Below are 17,587 nucleotides of genomic sequence, written 5' to 3'. Positions count from 1 at the left end.
CCTTGAGTGTTGTGTTCAGTTCTGGGCCCCTCAGTTGAGGAAAGAGATTGAGGGGCTGGAGCGGGGCCAGAGAAGGGACTGGATGTGGCACTGAGTGTCCTCTGAAACACCTCCAGGGACAGAGAATCCAACATGTCTTGATCCAACCCCACTGGGATCACCAGCCCAGGGCACAGAGTGCCAGAGTGATCCCAGTGGGGTTGGATCAAGGATTGGACTTGATGATCTCAGAGGTCTCTTCCAACCCAAGTGAGAAGAGAAGAGCAACGAGGCTGGAGAAGGGAGTGGAGCACAAGTGCTGTGGGGAGAGGCTGAGGGAGCTGGGGGTGTTCAGCCTGGAGAAGAGGAGGCTCAGAGGTGACCTCAGCACTGTCTGGAACTGCCTGAAGGGAAGTTCTGGCCAGGTGGGGGTTGGTCTCTTCTCCCAGGCACTCAGCAATAGGACAAGGGGGCACGATGGGCTCAAGCTCTGCCAGGGGAAATTGAAGCTGGAGATCAGAAAAAACTTCTTTGCAGAGAGAGTGCTCAGGGATTGGAATGGGCTGCCCAGAGAGGGGGTGGATTCCCCATCCCTGGAGGTTTTTCAGCTGAGCTTGGCCGTGGCACTGAGTGCCATGATCTGGTAAAGGGACTGGAGTTGGACCAAGGGTTGGACTTGATGATCTCAGAGGTCTTTTCCACCCCAATCCATTCTATGATTCTATGGATGCCTTGGGTTGGAAGGGACCTTAGGGATCATCCAGTACCACTCCCTGCCATGGGCAGTGACACCTCCCACTATCCCAGGTTGCTCCAGGCTGGCCTTGGACACTCCCAGGGAGCTCCAGTCTCTCTGAGCAGCCTCTGAGCGCCCAGATATCCCACCGGCAAACCTGTCTGTGATAAACAAGGACAGAGCTGCATGAATACATTTAAATATTTCAATGGAGATACATTAAGCTTTCCCTCTCTTCCCTTTCATTAAAACACTCTCTGTTTCCCCCAGTGTTGCAGCTGTTCTGCAGTTCCCCCAAGCCCGTCCTGCGATACGCGGCCGTGCGGACCCTCAACAAAGTGAGTGCTCCCAACCCCCCTGAGCTCCCTCCAGTTCCAGTATCCAGAGCAAACCAGCACTGCCCAGTGATGTGCTCCCTCAAGCCTTGGGATGGCTCTCTTTGGAGCTACTCCAGCCTGGAGAGTTGGCTTTTCCATGCCACTTATCCTGGGCTGACAAAGCTTCCCTGCTGTCAGGCTGTGCTTGCTCATTCCTGGACTCCTGGGGTGTAACAAGCTGTGGTTGGATAAGCTGTGAGGGAGCAAATCCTGGATATTTAATCCTGCAAAGTTTGTGTGCAGGAAATGACACTGATTTCAGAGCAGCTTGTGACTGTCAAACCCAGGAGATGTAACTTAATTTGAAAGGCTGAAACAAGAGAACCTGAGTGTTGCCTCACAACCTTTGCAGTGTGGGCTGTTGCTGCTCCTGTGTGATTTTGGATTGCACTCCTGGCAGATATCTTGGGCTGACAAAGCTTCCCTGCTGTCAGGCTGTGCTTGCTCATTCCTGGACTCCAGGGGTGTAACAAGCTGTGGTTGGATAAGCTGTGAGGGAGCAAATCCTGGATATTTAATCCTGCAAAGTCTCTGTGCAGGAAATGACACTCTGATTTCAGAGCAGTTTGTGACTGTCTAACCCATGAGTTGTAACTTAATTTGAAAGGCTGAAACAAGAGAACCTGAGTGTTGCCTCACAACCTTTGCACTCTGAGGTGTTGCTGGATATTTAATCCTACAAAATCTGTATGCAGAAAATAATACTCTGATTTGAGAGCTGCACAACAGCAGCTTGACCGTCAAACCCATGAGTTGTAACTTAATTTGAAAGGCTGAAACAAAAGGACCTGAGTGTTGCCTCAAAACCTTTGCACTATTTAATCCTGCAAAATTTGTTTGCAGGAAATAACACCCTGATTTCAGAGCAGTTTGTGACTGTCAAACCCATGAGTTGTAACTTAATTTGAAAGGCTGAAACGAAAGGACCTGAGTAGTGCCTCACAACCTTTGCAGCGTGGGCTGTGGTTGGATATTTAATCCTGAAGAGTCTCTGTGCAGGAAATGACACTCTGATTTCAGAGCAGTTTGTGACTGTCAAACCCATAAGATGTAACTTAACTTGAAGCAATGAAAGAAAATGACCTGAATGTTGCCTCAAAACCTTTGCACTGTGGGCTGTTGCTGGATATTTCATCCTGAAAAATCTGTGTGCAGGAAATAACACTCTGATTTCAGAGCAGTTTGTGACTGTCAAACCCAGGAATTGTAACTTAATTTGAAGCACTGGAACAAAAGAACCTGAATGTTTTATCAAAGCCTTTGCACTGTGGGCTCTTGTTGGATATTTAATCCTGAAAAGTCTCTGTGCAGGAAATGACACTCTGATTTCAGAGAGGTTTGTGACTGTCAAACCCAGGAGATGTAATTTAACTTGAAGCACTGAAAGAAAAGTACCTGAGTAGTGCCTCAAAACCTTTGCACTGTGGGCTGTTGCTGGATATTTCATCCTGAAGAGTCTCTGTGCAGGAAATGACCCTCTGATTTCAGAGCAGTTTGTGACTGTCAAACCCATGAGTTGTAACTTAATTTGAAAGGCTGAAACAAAAGGACCTGAGTGTTGCCTCACAACCTTTGCAGCGTGGGCTGTGGTTGATGTGGGACTGCTCTCCTTGCAGGTGGCCATGAAACACCCCTCAGCAGTCACTGCCTGCAACCTGGACCTGGAGAACCTGATCACGGACTCGAACCGCAGCATCGCCACGCTGGCCATCACCACCCTGCTCAAGACGGGCAGCGAGAGCAGCGTGGACAGGCTCATGAAGCAGATCTCCTCCTTTGTCTCAGAGATCTCAGATGAGTTCAAGGTGTGTCCCTGCAGCCCTCTGCTCCTGCCACCTGCAGCTTCTCCTCCCGTTCTTGTGTCTGGGAAGCTTGTCCTGGTTTTTAATCTGACAGTGATTTGGGCTGGGAGAGCAAAGCCAGCTTGAAATTCAGGTGGGATCCTGTGCTCTCCAGCTTAGATGTCCTGTGTCCTTCCCTCTCAGCACTCCAAGAGAGGATAAATGTCCTCTGGGGGATTCCTGGCTCTGTCCTTTCCTCCCTGAACTCCAATTGAGGATAAATGATGCTCTGGTGGATTCCTGGCTTTCTCCTTTCCTCTCACCTGTCCAGTAGAGCATAAATGTCCTCTGGTGGATTCCTGACTCTGTCCTTCCCTCCCAGTACTCCAAGAGAGGATAAATGTCCTCTGGAGGATTCCTGGCTCTGACCTTTCCTCTCCAAGAGAGGATAAATATCCTCTGGAGGATTCCTGGCTCTGTCCTTTCTTCCCTGCACTCCAAGAGAGAATAAATGTGCTCTGGGGGATTCCTGGCTCTGTCCTTTCTTCCCAGCACTCCAAGAGAGGATAAATGTCCTCTGGTGGATTCCTGGCTCTGTCCTTTCCTCCCTGAACTCCAGTTGAGGATAAATGATGCTCTGGTGGACTTCTGGCTTTCTCCTTTCCTCTCACCTGTCCAGTAGAGGATAAATGTCCTCTGGTGGATTCCTGGCTCTGTCCTTTCCCCTCCAAGAGAGGATAAATGTCCTCTGGTGGATTCCTGGCTCTGTCCTTCCCTCCCAGCACTCCAAGAGAGCATAAATGTCCTTTGGTGGATTCCTGGCTTTGTCCTTTCCCCTCCAAGAGAGGATAAATGTCCTCTGGTGGATTCCTGGCTCTGTCCTTCCCTCCCAGTACTCCAAGAGAGGATAAATGTCCTCTGGTGGATTCCTGGCTCTGTCCTTTCCTCTCACCACTCCAATTGAGGATAAATGTTGCTCTGGTGCATTCCTGGCTTTCTCCTTTCCTCTCACCTGTCCAGTAGAGGATAAATGTCCTCTGGTGGATTCCTGGCTCTGTCCTTCCCTCCTAGTACTCCAAGAGAGCATAAATGTCCTTTGGTGGATTCCTGGCTCTGTCCTTTCCTTTCCAAGAGTGGATAAACGTCCTCTGGGGTATTCCTGACTCTGTCCTTTCTTCCCAGTACTCCAAGAGAGGATAAATGTCCTCTGGTGGATTCCTGGCTCTGTCCTTTCCTCCCTGAACTCCAATTGAGGATAAATGATGCTCTGGTGGATTTCTGGCTTTCTCCTTTCCTCTCACCTGTCCAGTAGAGGATAAATGTCCTCTGGAGGATTCCTGGCTCTGTCCTTTCCTCCCACCCCTCTAAGAGAGGATAAATCTGCTCTGCTGGATTTCTGGCTCTGTCCTTTCTTCCCAGCACTCCAGTAGAGGATAAATGTCCTCTGGTGGATTTCTGGCTCTGTCCTTTCCTCCCACCCCTCCAGTAGAGGATAAATGTCCTCTGGTGAATTCCTGGCTCTGTCCTTTTCTCCCACCCCTCCAAGAGAGGATAAATATCCTCTGGTGGATTCCTGGCTTTGTCCTTTCTCTTCCAAGAGTGGATAAATGTCCTCTGGGGTGTTCCTGACTCTGTCCTTTCTTCCCAGCACTCCAAGAGAGGATAAATGTCCTCTGGTGGATTCCTGACTCTGTCCTTTCCTCCCACCCCTCCAAGAGAGGCTAAATCTGCTCTGGTGGATTCCTGGCTCTGTCCTTTCCCCTCCAAAAGAGGATAAATGTCCTCTGGTGGATTCCTGGCTCCTGTGCAATATCCTGCAAAACCTTGTCCTGCCTTCTGGTTGCCTCTTTGGGGAAGAAGAGGGATTTTAACTGTTCTAGATGATTCTGTATCACTTCAGTCTGATGCATGTGTAGCAAACAGTGGGAATTACAAATTTCTACTCAATTTTTGAAATTTATAGTGGCTGAATTCTGGAGATAAATTGATTCATCCCTGGGCAGAAGGAAGGAAGGACTTAACATAGTCCACCCTAAATTCCAGTCCCTCTGGCAAAGCCAGGCCTTGCATGCTGCCACAGGGTTGTCACTCTGAGAACCCACCACCTGGTTTTTATCCCTGTGCATGAATTTAATCAGCCAAGGTGCCACCTTGAGGTGGAAGGCCGTGCTTTTCCTGGAAAACACCCAGCCCTGAGTGAACTGCTGTTTCCTTGCAGGTGGTGGTGGTGCAGGCCATCAGTGCCCTGTGCCAGAAGTACCCTCGGAAACACAGCGTCATGATGACCTTCCTGTCCAACATGCTCAGGGATGATGTATGTGGGGCACTGGGCTGTGGGGTGGGGAGTGGAGGGGCTGTGGGTGGTGTCCATGGCACACTCTGGGGGATGGAGGGGCTGTGGGTGATGGACAGGGGGCACTGGGCTCTGTTCTGTGGGGTGGAGGGGCTGTGGGTGATGTCCATGGCACACTCTGGGGGATGGAGGGGCTGTGGGTGATGGGCATGGGGCACTGGGCTCTGTTCTGTGGGGTGGAGGGGCGGTGGGTGATGTCCATGGCACACTCTGGGGGATGGAGGGGCTGTGGGTGATGGGCATGGGGCACTGGGCTCTGTTCTGTGGGGTGGAGGGGCTGTGGGTGATGTCCATGGCACACTCTGGGGGATGGAGGGGCTGTGGGTGATGGGCATGGGGCACTGGGCTCTGTTCTGTGGGGTGGAGGGGCTGTGGGTGATGTCCATGGCACACTCTGGGGGATGGAGGGGCTGTGGGTGATGTCCATGGCACACTCTGGAGGATGGAGGGGCTGTGGGTGATGTCCATGGCACACTCTGGGGGATGGAGGGGCTGTGGGTGATGTCCATGGCACACTCTGGGGGATGGAGGGGCTGTGGGTAATGTCCATGGCACACTCTGGGGGATGGAGGGGCTGTGGGTGATGTCCATGGCACACTCTGGAGGATGGAGGGGCTGTGGGTGATGTCCATGGCACATTCTGGAGGATGGAGGGGCTGTGGGTGATGTCCATGGCACACTCTGGAGGATGGAGGGGCTGTGGGTGATGTCCATGACACACTCTGGGGGATGGAGGGGCTGTGGGTGATGTCCATGGCACACTCTGGGGGATGGAGGGGCTGTGGGTGATGTGCATGGCACACTCTGGGGGATGGAGGGGCTGTGGGTGATGTGCATGGCACACTCTGGGGGGTGGAGGGGCTGTGGGTGATGGACATGGGGCACTCTGTGGGGTGAAGGGTCTGTGGGTGCAGTTTGGCTCTGGTCTGTGGGGTGGAGGGGCTGTGGGTGATGGACAGGGGGCACTGGGCTTTGCTCTGTGGGGTGGAGGGGCTGTGGGTGCAGTTTGGCTCTGGTCTGTGGGGTGGAAGGTCTGTGGGTGATGGACATGGGGCACTCTGTGAGGTGGAGGGGCTGTGGGTGGTGGGCATGGGGCACTGGGCTCTGTGGGGTGGAGTGGAGGGGCTGTGGGTGATGGACATGGGTTACTCTGTGGGGTGAAGCGTCTGTGGGTGGATTTTGGCTCTGGTCTGTGGGGTGGGGGGTCTGTGGGTGATGGACATGGGTTACTCTGTGGGGTGAAGGGTCTGTGGGTGGATTGTGGCTCTGGTCTGTGGGGTGGGAGGTCTGTGGGTGATGGACATGGGGCACTCTGGGCTGTGGGGGCATTTTGTCTCCCTCATTCAGGCTGCACAAGAGGAGGCTCAGGGGGCACCTCAGCACTGCCCACAACTCCCTGACAGGGGGTTGGAGCCAGGGGGGGTTGGTCTCTTCTCCCAGGCAACCAGCAGGAGAAGAAGAGGGCCCAGGCTGGAGCTGTGCCAGGGCAGGCTTGGGGTGGCCATTGGCAAGCAATTCTTTGCAGAGAGAGTGCTCAGGCCTTGGCAGGGGCTGCCCAGAGAGGGGGGGGATTCTCCGTGCCTGGAGGGGTTTCAGGTGACACTGGATGTGGCACTCAGTGCCAGGGGCTGGGGGGCACAGGGGGCTTGGAGCGAGGGCTGGGCTGGGGGGGCTCACAGGGCTCTGCCAGCCCAGAGCATTCCAGGATTCCATGAAAATCTATAAAATACACATTAAAACCCCCGGGCATCAGAGGCATGAGGGCAGCTGGGCAGTGCCTGGGCTCGCTGTGCCCGCTGCTCAGTGCCCCTGGTTTGCCTGGCCGTGCCCAGGGGGGCTTCGAGTACAAGCGCGCCATCGTGGACTGCATCATCGGCATCCTGGAGGAGAACCCCGAGAGCAAGGAGGCCGGGCTGGCCCACCTGTGCGAGTTCATCGAGGACTGCGAGCACACCGTGCTGGCCACCAAGATCCTGCACCTGCTGGGCAAGGAGGGGCCCAGGACGCCCTCGCCCTCCAAGTACATCCGCTTCATCTTCAACAGGGTGGTGCTGGAGAACGAGGCCGTGCGGGCCGGTGAGTCTGAGCCGGGGCTGGGGGTGCAGGGGATGGTCATTCCACAGGCACTGCTGGGGGTTCAAACTCCTCTTGCCGTCTTGGCACAGCACCTGCTGCTCCTGGTTTGCAGAACATAAGCAATATATTGGCTTTTAGATCCTTCTTGGAGTGTCTCCTGAAAGTGGAAGGGCAGCATATGAGGAGGAGATTGGGAATTCTCCTCTCTCCTCTCTCCTCTCCCCCCTCTCTCCTCTCCTCTCTCCCCTCCCTTCTCTCTCCCCTCCCTTCTCTCTCCCCTCCCTTCTCTCTCCCCTCCCTTCTCTCTCCCCTCCCTTCTCTCTCTCCCCTCCCTTCTCTCTCTCCCCTCCCTTCTCTCCCCTCCTTTCTCTCCCCTCCCTTCTCTCTCCCCTCCCTTCTCTCTCCCCTCCCTTCTCTCTCTCCCCTCCCTTCTCTCTCTCCCCTCCCTTCTCTCTCTCCCCTCCCTTCTCTCCCCTCCTTTCTCTCCCCTCCCTTCTCTCTCCCCTCCCTTCTCTCTCCCCTCCCTTCTCTCTCCCCTCCCTTCTCTCTCCCCTCCCTTCTCTCTCCCCTCCCTTCTCTCTCTCCCCTCCCTTCTCTCCCCTCCCTTCTCTCTCCCCTCCCTTCTCTCTCCCCTCCCTTCTCTCTCCCCTCCCTTCTCTCTCCCCTCCCTTCTCTCTCCCCTCCCTTCTCTCTCCCCTCCCTTCTCTCTCCCCTCCCTTCTCTCTCCCCTCCCTTCTCTCTCCCCTCCCTTCTCTCTCCCCTCCCTTCTCTCTCCCCTCCCTTCTCTCTCCCCTCCCTTCTCTCTCCCCTCCCTTCTCTCTCCCCTCCCTTCTCTCTCCCCTCCCTTCTCTCTCCCCTCCCTTCTCTCTCCCCTCCCTTCTCTCTCCCCTCCCTTCTCTCTCCCCTCCCTTCTCTCTCCCCTCCCTTCTCTCTCCCCTCCCTTCTCTCTCCCCTCCCTTCCCTCCCCTCCCTTCCCTCTCCTCCCTCCCCTCTCCTCCCCTCTCCTCCCCTCTCCTCTCCCATCCTCTCCTCTGTGGGTGTGGATTTTCTTCAATCTGAACTGAAATTTGGTCAGTTTGAAGTCCCAGGGCTGGAACTGGGTTAGGGGTGGAGGGGAAGGTTGTTCCACAGGCACTGTGTGTTCTGAAGCACTGGAGGGGATTTTGTCCTGCTGTGTGTCCAAACTCCTCTGGTCATCTTGACACAGCACCTGCTGCTCCTGCTCTACAGAACACAAGCAATATATTGGTTTCTAGACCCTTCTTGGAGTGTCTCCTGGAAGTGCAGGGGCAGTACATGAGGAGGGGGCACTGCTACTTCCTTATTTAATTGGGAATTTCCTATTTCATGGTCTTAAAGCCTGTACTTCCCTCAACAGCTTTCTCTTCTCTCTGGGTGTGATTTCATCAGTCTGTTCAGAAGTTTGGTCAGTTTGCAGGGGCAGCTCCAGGTGGTTGCTGAGAGGTTTCAGCTCCTTGGAGAGCCACTGGATGTTTGTGTGAAAACCAGATTTATTCCCTGACACAGAACTACTTCCCTTGAGAACATGGAAATAGTTCAGTCTGTCCCTAAGACTCAAAGGGCTGTGGTGTGGAGGTGAAAAGCTGTGTGAGTTGAGGTCACCACAGGGCTGTGAGATTGTTTGTGGGTACCCTGATGGCCCTGACACCTCCCTGTTCCCTCCCCAGCTGCTGTCAGTGCCCTGGCAAAGTTTGGGGCCCAGAATGAGAACCTGCTGCCCAGTATCCTGGTGCTGCTGCAGAGGTGAGTGGGAAGGGCTGGGCTGGGCTGGGCTGGGCTGGGCTGGTGGTGGCACTGGAGAGGCCAGGCCAGGCCAGGCTGGCACTGGGGGGTCAATCCCAGCTGAGGAGCTGGGACATGGTTGTGTTCCACCTTCCCTGCGTGGCTGGAGGGAGCACAGACTGCTGGGAACAAGCAAATGGAGGCTGGGATTAGCCATGGACACGTGGATCTGGTCTAGAACATTCCTCAGTGGGTAAAAAATGGCTGGATCATGGAATGGTTTGGGTGGGAAGGACCTTAAAGACCACCCAGTTCCAACCACAACCCCTCCCACTGTCCCAGGTGCTCCAGCCTGGCCTTGGACACTGCCAGGGATGGATCCAGGGGCAGCCACAGCTTCTCTGGGAAATCCAGCCCAGCCCCTGCCCACCCTCCCACCCACCAATCCCTTCCCAACAGCCCCCCCAGCCCTGCCCTCTGGCACTGGGAACCATTCCCTGTGTCCTGCCCCTCCAGGCCTTGGCCCCAGTCCCTCCCCAGCTCTCCTGGAGCCCCTTCAGGCCCTGCCAGGGGCTCTCAGCACTCTGGGGCCCCACTGGACACAGCAATTGGGCACTGCCTGTGCCAGGAGCATCCTCAGCTCTGCTTGCCCTCCTGGATGCAGCAATTCCCTTGGCTGGGAATGGTTCAGCTGCAGAGAGACCTGGAAGCACCAAGGGTGGAGCCAAAATCTCCTGATTGATGGGAATGCTGGGATGGGTTGGGTTGGAAGGGACTTAAAGGCCATCCAGTTCCAGGCCCAACCCCTCCCACTGTCCCAGGTGCTCCAGCCTGGCCTTGGACACTGCCAGGGATGGATCCAGGAGCAGCCACAGCTTCTCTGGGAAATCCAGCCCAGCCCCTGCCCACCCTCCCAGATGGGAATTCCATCCCAATATCCCACCTAAATCTCCTTTAGTTTAAAGCTGTTCCCCTTATCCTCTCATGAAAAGTCACTCTCCCTCTGCAGAGCTTTCCTACTTGGGGACATCTTTTGCACCCCTTGAAGCAAGAAAATATTTCCAGGCTGCTCAGAAATAACATTTGTGTTTGCACCAGCAGTGGCCTGGGGTGTTCCCATGTCCCAGCCTCCTGTCTCTAATTAAGACATATGTGTTAATGATTTAATCTTAATCTTCCATGTCCCACTTCCATTTAAACCTCAAGTTAAACTTCAACCACTGTGTTTAAACTCTTCTTTTGCTTAATTTGAAAGCCCAGTGGGGCAGCTGTGCCTGGTGTTGCAGTGCCCAGTGCAGCCTTGGCAGTGCCACTCTGACCCACCCTGGGCTGTGCTGAGCTCAGAGTTGTCCCCTTGGACCCCACCACAGGTGCATGATGGACAGTGACGACGAGGTCCGGGACAGAGCCACCTTCTACCTGAACGTGCTGCAGCAGAGGCAGCTGGCCCTGAACGCTGCCTACATTTTCAATGGTCAGTGACAGAGCAAAGCAGGGCTGGGAACTTGTTCCACATGGTTAGTGTGGCCTTGGCACTGCCTGCCAGGCACTTGTGGCACATCCAGCAAAGTTCTGCAAGGGTTGTGTGGGATATGGAGCCAGGAGGGAGAGCTGGGCTTGTCCCACCCTTACCTGGGACATGGAGCCAGGAGGGTGAGCTGGGCTTGTCCCAACCTGGGACATGGAGCCAGGAGAGAGAGCTGGGCTTGTCCCAACCTGGGACATGGAGCCAGGAGAGAGAGCTGGGCTTGTCCCACCTTCTCTTGGGACATGGAGCCAGGAGGGTGAGCTGGGCTTGTCCCACCCTTACCTGGGACATGGAGCCAGGAGGGAGAGCTGGGGTTGTCCCACCTTCCCCTGGGACATGGAGCCAGGAGAGTGAGCTGGGGTTGTCCCACCTTCTCCTGGGACATGGAGCCAGGAGAGTGAGCTGGGCTTGTCCCAACCTGGGACATGGAGCCAGGAGGGTGAGCTGGGCTTGTCCCAACCTGGGACATGGAGCCAGGAGGGTGAGCTGGGCTTGTCCCACCTTGGGACATGGAGCCAGGAGAGAGAGCTGGGGTTGTCCCACCTTCCCCTGGGACATGGAGCCAGGAGAGTGAGCTGGGCTTGTCCCACCTTCCCCTGGAACATGGAGCCAGGAGGGTGAGCTGGGCTTGTCCCACCTTCTCCTGGGACATGGAGCCAGGAGGGTGAGCTGGGCTTGTCCCACCTTGGGACATGGAGCCAGGAGAGAGAGCTGGGGTTGTCCCACCTTCCCCTGGGACATGGAGCCAGGAGGGTGAGCTGGGCTTGTCCCACCTTCTCCTGGGACATGGAGCCAGGAGGGTGAACTGGGCTTGTCCCACCTTGGGACATGGAGCCAGGAGGGTGAACTGGGCTTGTCCCACCTTCCCCTGGGACATGGAGCCAGGAGGGTGAGCTGGGCTTGTCCCAACCTGGGACATGGAGCCAGGAGAGTGAGCTGGGGTTGTCCCACCTTCCCCTGGGACATGGAGCCAAGAGGGTGAGCTGGGCTTGTCCCACCCTTACCTGGGACATGGAGCCAGGAGGGTGAGCTGGGCTTGTCCCAACTTGGGACATGGAGCCAGGAGAGAGAGCTGGGGTTGTCCCACCTTCCCCTGGAACATGGAGCCAGGAGGGTGAGCTGGGCTTGTCCCACCTTCCCCTGGGACATGGAGCCAGGAGGGTGAGCTGGGCTTGTCCCACCTTCCCCTGGGACATGGAGCCAAGAGGGTGAGCTGGGCTTGTCCCAACCTGGGACATGGAGTCAGGAGAGTGAGCTGGGCTTGTCCCAACCTGGGACATGGAGCCAGGAGAGAGAACTGGGCTTGTCCCACCTTGGGACATGGAGCCAGGAGGGTGAGCTGGGCTTGTCCCACCCTCACCTGGGACATGGAGCCAGGAGGGTGAGCTGGGCTTGTCCCACCTTGGGACATGGAGCCAGGAGGGTGAGATGGGCTTGTCCCACCCTTACCTGGGACATGGAGTCAGGAGAGTGAGCTGGGCTTGTCCCAACCTGGGACATGGAGCCAGGAGGGTGAGCTGGGCTTGTCCCACCTTCTCCTGGGACATGGAGCCAGGAGGGTGAGCTGGGCTTGTCCCAGCCTGGGACATGGAGCCAGGAGGGTGAGCTGGGCTTGTCCCACCCTTACCTGGGACATGGAACCAGGAGGGAGAGCTGGTCTTGTCCCACCTTCCCCTGGGACATGGAGCCAGGAGAGTGAGCTGGGCTTGTCCCAGCCTGGGACATGGAGCCAGGAGGGTGAGCTGGACTTGTCCCACCTTCCCCTGGGACAGGTTACTTCACCTTTGCTCCATCTTTTCCATGGCAAAGCAAGGATAACACATCCTGGTGCCAGGGATGGTTATAAAGATGTTTTACTGTCTGTAACTCAAAGTTCCTGTGAGCAGGGGAATACATTTGACATTCTTGCAAGATGACTTTGCTCCAGTGAACTTGGGAACTCTGGTTCACCTTCAGGACAGTTGTTTTATTCTATCCAATGCCTCAAAGTACTTTCTGTGTGTTCACTGAAAAATGAAAGTGTGTCATCCCTGTGTGGGGATTTTAATTTGCTCTTAAAAGCTGATTTTCTGCCCTTCTCCCCTGCAGGGCTGACAGTGTCTGTCCCTGGCATGGAGAAGGCCCTGCACCAGTACACCCTGGAGCCCTCAGACAAACCCTTTGACATGAAAACAGTTCCACTGGCCACAGCCCCCATCTTGGAGCAGAAAGCAGGTAACACTTGGGGCTTCACTTCCAAAGGGTGTACACCTGGCTGGGAGCATTTCTGGTCTTGCTGTTCTCCTGATCTTGTTAGAGAGACAAGTTTGGACATAATCACAATTTACTAGTTCAGAACCTTGGGAAAAACTCCATTCCACAAGTGCAGAGTCACTTCCATGGCTTTTTTCCATGTCCTTGCATAACTAACTCTTGCATTTTGACTTTGCACAGAGTTTTCAGAAAAGCTTTTGGGCTTTTTCCCCCCCTTTTTCTCCTGCTCCCATTTTTTTCCTGGCTGTTCTGGACTGAAATGTGGTTTAGTCCTCACATCTCAAACATCTCTCCATAAAATCCAGTATTTCCTCCTAAAAAAAAGGGTATTCCAATGTGAGGGGAGCCAGGCTGGAAGGGGTTTGCAGCAGGACATGTGGAGCACTGCAGCTTGAGGAATTCTGAGTGGAGACAGCAGAGTTTTCCAGCTCCTGCCTTTGCTTTTCCCTCCCCAGAGATTGCCCTGGTGACCAACAAACCTGAGAAAGTTGCCCCTTCACGGCAGGACATTTTCCAAGGTAGGAGAACACCAGGGGGCCTGCAGGAATTGCTACAGGAAACCTGGAGAGGGACTTGGGACACAGGGAGTGGCTTCCCAGTGCCAGAGGGCAGGGAAGGATGGGATATTGGGAAGGGACTGGTGGCTGGGAGGGTGGGCAGGGGCTGGGCTGGGTTTCCCAGAGAAGCTGTGGCTGCCCCTGGATCCATCCCTGGCAGTGTGCAAGGCCAGGCTGGAGCACCTGGGACAGTGGGAGGGGTTGGGGGTGGAACTGGATGGGCTTTAAGTCCCTTCCAACCCAAACCATCCCAGCATTCCCATCAATCAGGAGATTTTGGCTCCACCCTTGGTGCTTCCAGGTCTCTCTGCAGCTGAACCATTCCCAGCCAAGGGAATTGCTGCATCCAGGAGGGCAAGCAGAGCTGAGGATGCTCCTGGCACAGGCAGTGCCCAATTGCTGTGTCCAGTGGGGCCCCAGAGTGCTGAGAGCCCCTGGCAGGGCCTGAAGGGGCTCCAGGAGAGCTGGGGAGGGACTGGGGCCAAGGCCTGGAGGGGCAGGACACAGGGAATGGCTTCCCAGTGCCAGAGGGCAGGGCTGGGGGGGCTGTTGGGAAGGGCTTGGTGGGTGGGAGGGTGGGCAGGGGCTGGGCTGGATTTCCCAGAGAAGCTGTGGCTGCCCCTGGATCCATCCCTGGCAGTGTCCAAGGCCAGGCTGGAGCACCTGGGACAGTGGGAGGTGTTGGGACTGGAACCAGATGATCTTTCAAGTCTGTTCCCGCCCAAACCACTCCATGATTTTCCACAGGTGGGAGCACTGGGCCAGCCTGTCCCTGTGTTTACCCTCCCTGTCCTTTGTCCCCAGAACAACTGGCAGCCATCCCAGAGTTCCAGGGCCTGGGGCCCCTGTTCCGCTCCTCGGAGCCCGTGCAGCTCACGGAGGCAGAGACCGAGTATTTCGTCCGCTGCATCAAACACGTGTTCCCAAACCACATCGTGTTGCAGGTGAGGCAGCTCCCTCCCTTCTCCCAGGGCTTGGCAGGGAACAGCAGGGCTGGGCAGAGCTGTGGGGTGTCTCCTGTTTGCCAGGGGTGTTCAGGGGACAATCCCTTGCTGAGCAATGTTTGTTTGCTCTGCCGCAGTTCGACTGCACCAACACACTGAACGATCAGCTCCTGGAGAGGGTCACGGTGCAGGTGGAGCCCTCGGATGCCTACGATGTCCTGTGCTGCATCCCAGCTCCCAGCCTGGCCTACAACCAGCCTGGAATGTGCTACACCCTGGTCAGGATCCCCCAGGAGGACCCCACTGCAGGTACCCCCTGGGAGAAGGGAGGGCTTGGACAGCACAGACTGTTTGGAGTTTGACATCCCGAGGTTCTGTTTGTTTTGTGTCACAAGGACTTTGTTTCCCAGTTTGTGCAAAGTATTTTAGGGGTTTTTTTAAATAATCAGAGGTATTGGGTGATTGAAAATGGGATGTTAAAGAGGACTGGAGAGTGTGCAGGTGATGGAAACTTGAATTTCCTGCCTGGAATCAATGGGAGGAGCACATTTGAAAGCACAGATGTTTGGTAATGATAAAGATCAGAATCAGTAAAAGGAAAGTGCAAATAATAAAGAATAAAAATTTTAGTAGTAGTTTTGGACTCTGTATAAACGACCAGTGGAATTTTTCCTTTCTTTAGAGCATTTAAAATAGCTCTGGAATGTAAGAATGAGATTTTGCTGGGCACAAAACTTGCTTTTTTTCATTATTCACCCTTAAACACCATTGGATCTGCAGTTGGTTTGCCATGACTCAGCTCCTCAGTGGAGTGGTCATTGCTTTAATCCCAGGGAAGATCAGAACTGAGATGAGCTCAGTTGGTTAAAACTTGGTTGTAATAATGCCAAGGTCATGGGTTCAATCCCCTTTGTGGGCCCTTGACTTAAGAGTTGGACTTGATGACCCTGCTGAGTCCCTTCCAACTCAGAATAGTCTGGGATTCTGTGATTCTGTAACCTGGATTCCCTGAGCTGTGCCTTTGGCAGGAATCCTTGTGGCATTTCTCCTGGCAGCTGCTGCTGGCTGGATCCCCTGCAGCACTGGGAGCTGGCACCCTGCTCCCCTCACCCTGGGGCTCCCTGAGATCCCTTGGGCCTTCCTCCCAAACCCAGGGTGTTCCTGGGACAGTGACACCCCTCCCAGTGTCCCTGCTCATCCCAGGTCTCTGTCCCCTCCCCAGTTGCCTGTACCTTCAGCTGCACCATGAAGTTCACTGTGAGGGACTGTGACCCCAGCACTGGGGTGCCAGAGGAGGATGGCTACGAGGATGAGTATGTGGTAAGCCCAGGGTTTGGTGCCTCTGCCCCTTGTCATTAGCTGGAAAAACACATGGGACAGTTTCCTTGCAGATCTGAAGTCACTGGGAAGGAAGGATGTTCCTGCCTGGAACACCAAAACACTCCCAGTGTGTCATTTTAGATCCTTCCCCAAACACTCCCTGGGTTTTAGTGCCCTGTGGAGGTGGGGATTGTGGGCACAGACAGGCAGGAAGGAAGGAAGGAAGGAATAACTTCCATTGTTTGTTTTCACAACTGTGGCCCAGTCTTTGCACCCCCAGCATTTGCACTCCTGTTTATTGTGTTATCCATATGGAAATACAAGTCAGATGGCAGGAGGTGCTGGAAAGAAGAGAAGGGTCCAGGGACAGCTGAGAGCCCCTGGGAGGGCCTGAAGGGGCTCCAGGAGAGCTGGGGAGGGACTGGGGCCAAGGCCTGGAGGGGCAGGACACAGGGAATGGTTCCCAGTGCCAGAGGGCAGGGCTGGGGGGGCTGTTGGGAAGGGATTGGTGGGTGGGAGGGTGGGCAGGGGCTGGGCTGGATTTCCCAGAGAAGGTGTGGCTGCCCCTGGATCCATCCCTGGCAGTGTCCAAGGCCAGGCTGGAGCACCTGGCACAGTGGGAGGGGTTGGGGTGGAACTGGGTGGGCTTTAATTCCCACCCCAAACCTGTGTGATTCCATGGATCCTGATAAAGTCTCTGTCCATGGATGCCCAGTAAGAGCTTTGATGGACTTTGCCCACAAAGTGGTGGCCTCATTTCCTGCTCTCCATTAGTCCCACAGATCCATTGTGGGAATGTTTTTAAGATTTATAAAAGACCACCATAATCACTTATTTTTCCTCTTTTTAGAAGCCATTAACCTGTGCCTGTCCCAAAATTAAAACCCCTCATGCCAGAGCTGTCTTGGCAAATTGCTGCTGGCTCTTTGCCTTTCCAAGGTGAGGATCATTCCTGTCACTGCCCTGAAAATCTCCTCTCCCTTTCCCTCAGCTGGAAGACCTGGAAGTGACTGTGTCTGACCATATCCAGAAGGTCTTGAAGCCCAACTTTGCAGCTGCGTGGGAGGAAGTGGGAGATGCCTTTGAGAAAGAAGAAACCTTTGCACTCAGTTCCATTAAAACCCTGGATGGTGAGATGGTCTCTCATTTCCTGGTGCCCCACGTGGTAAATCTCCATGCTGGGATGTATTCAGTGTGGTTGGGAATTCCCTGGAGGTAATTCCTGCTTCAATCTCTGCATGCAGAGGCTGTGAACAACATCATCAAATTCCTGGGGATGCAGCCCTGTGAGAGGTCGGATAAAGTGCCAGAGAACAAAAATTCCCACACTCTCTACCTGGCTGGTAAGTGTTCCTGCTGTTGGATTCCATGTTTCCAATGGAGGGAAATGCTTTAGGGGATTCTGCTCTTATTTTGGGAGGTTTTTCTCTGTAAATGGCTGGAGTGAACCAGCAGGGTGGTGCTCTTGGGTTCTGCTGTCTTGGATGTGCTCGGGCTCAGCTCTGTCCCTTGGAGTGGAGGAATTCTCCCTGTGGGAATGGGAAGGAATCCTCTGGATTGAGAGCTAAATAACCTCAGGCAGGGAATTGATCTCAGAAGGTCAATTCTGGGGCCACCTTGTTCTCCAGTTCTATCACTAAAGACACATCCTGACTGGCCCTGCAGCACCCACAGCTTCTTCTAAAATCAGGGAATCACTGGGGTTGGAAAAGCCCTCGGAGCCCCTGGAGTCCAACCATCCCCAGCACTGCCAAGGCCACACTGCCCATGTCCCCAAGTGCCACAGCCACAGGGAGACTTGAAACCCCTCCAGGGATGGGCACTGTCAGCCTGTTCCAATCCTTGACCACCCTTTCCAGGCAGGAATTTCCCCAAATCCCCCCTGCCCCTGCCCTGGCCCAGCCTGAGGCCGTGCCCTCTCCTCCTGTCCCTGTGCCCTG

The 17,587-nt window shown here is 54.9% G+C and overlaps 1 protein-coding gene across 1 annotated transcript in view; it reads left to right on the top strand.

The window, feature by feature from the left end:
* Positions 1-17,587, top strand: part of COPG2 (COPI coat complex subunit gamma 2) — a 35,983-nt gene that overhangs the window by 17,525 nt on the left and 871 nt on the right. Inside the window, exons 11-23 of the mRNA XM_071552900.1 lie at positions 986-1,053; positions 2,709-2,897; positions 5,092-5,187; positions 7,059-7,302; positions 8,991-9,066; positions 10,416-10,519; positions 12,662-12,787; positions 13,282-13,344; positions 14,188-14,327; positions 14,465-14,636; positions 15,550-15,647; positions 16,639-16,777; positions 16,892-16,990. Of these exons, the coding sequence (XP_071409001.1) occupies positions 986-1,053; positions 2,709-2,897; positions 5,092-5,187; positions 7,059-7,302; positions 8,991-9,066; positions 10,416-10,519; positions 12,662-12,787; positions 13,282-13,344; positions 14,188-14,327; positions 14,465-14,636; positions 15,550-15,647; positions 16,639-16,777; positions 16,892-16,990 (1,614 nt within the window). The remainder of the gene's footprint in view (positions 1-985; positions 1,054-2,708; positions 2,898-5,091; positions 5,188-7,058; positions 7,303-8,990; positions 9,067-10,415; positions 10,520-12,661; positions 12,788-13,281; positions 13,345-14,187; positions 14,328-14,464; positions 14,637-15,549; positions 15,648-16,638; positions 16,778-16,891; positions 16,991-17,587) is intronic.

This window comes from Pithys albifrons, chromosome 3 (assembly GCF_047495875.1).
Source record: "Pithys albifrons albifrons isolate INPA30051 chromosome 3, PitAlb_v1, whole genome shotgun sequence".
Taxonomy (NCBI): domain Eukaryota; kingdom Metazoa; phylum Chordata; class Aves; order Passeriformes; family Thamnophilidae; genus Pithys; species Pithys albifrons.
Note: the sequence above shows the minus strand (reverse complement) of the source record. Positions and strands in the feature narration are given on the sequence as shown.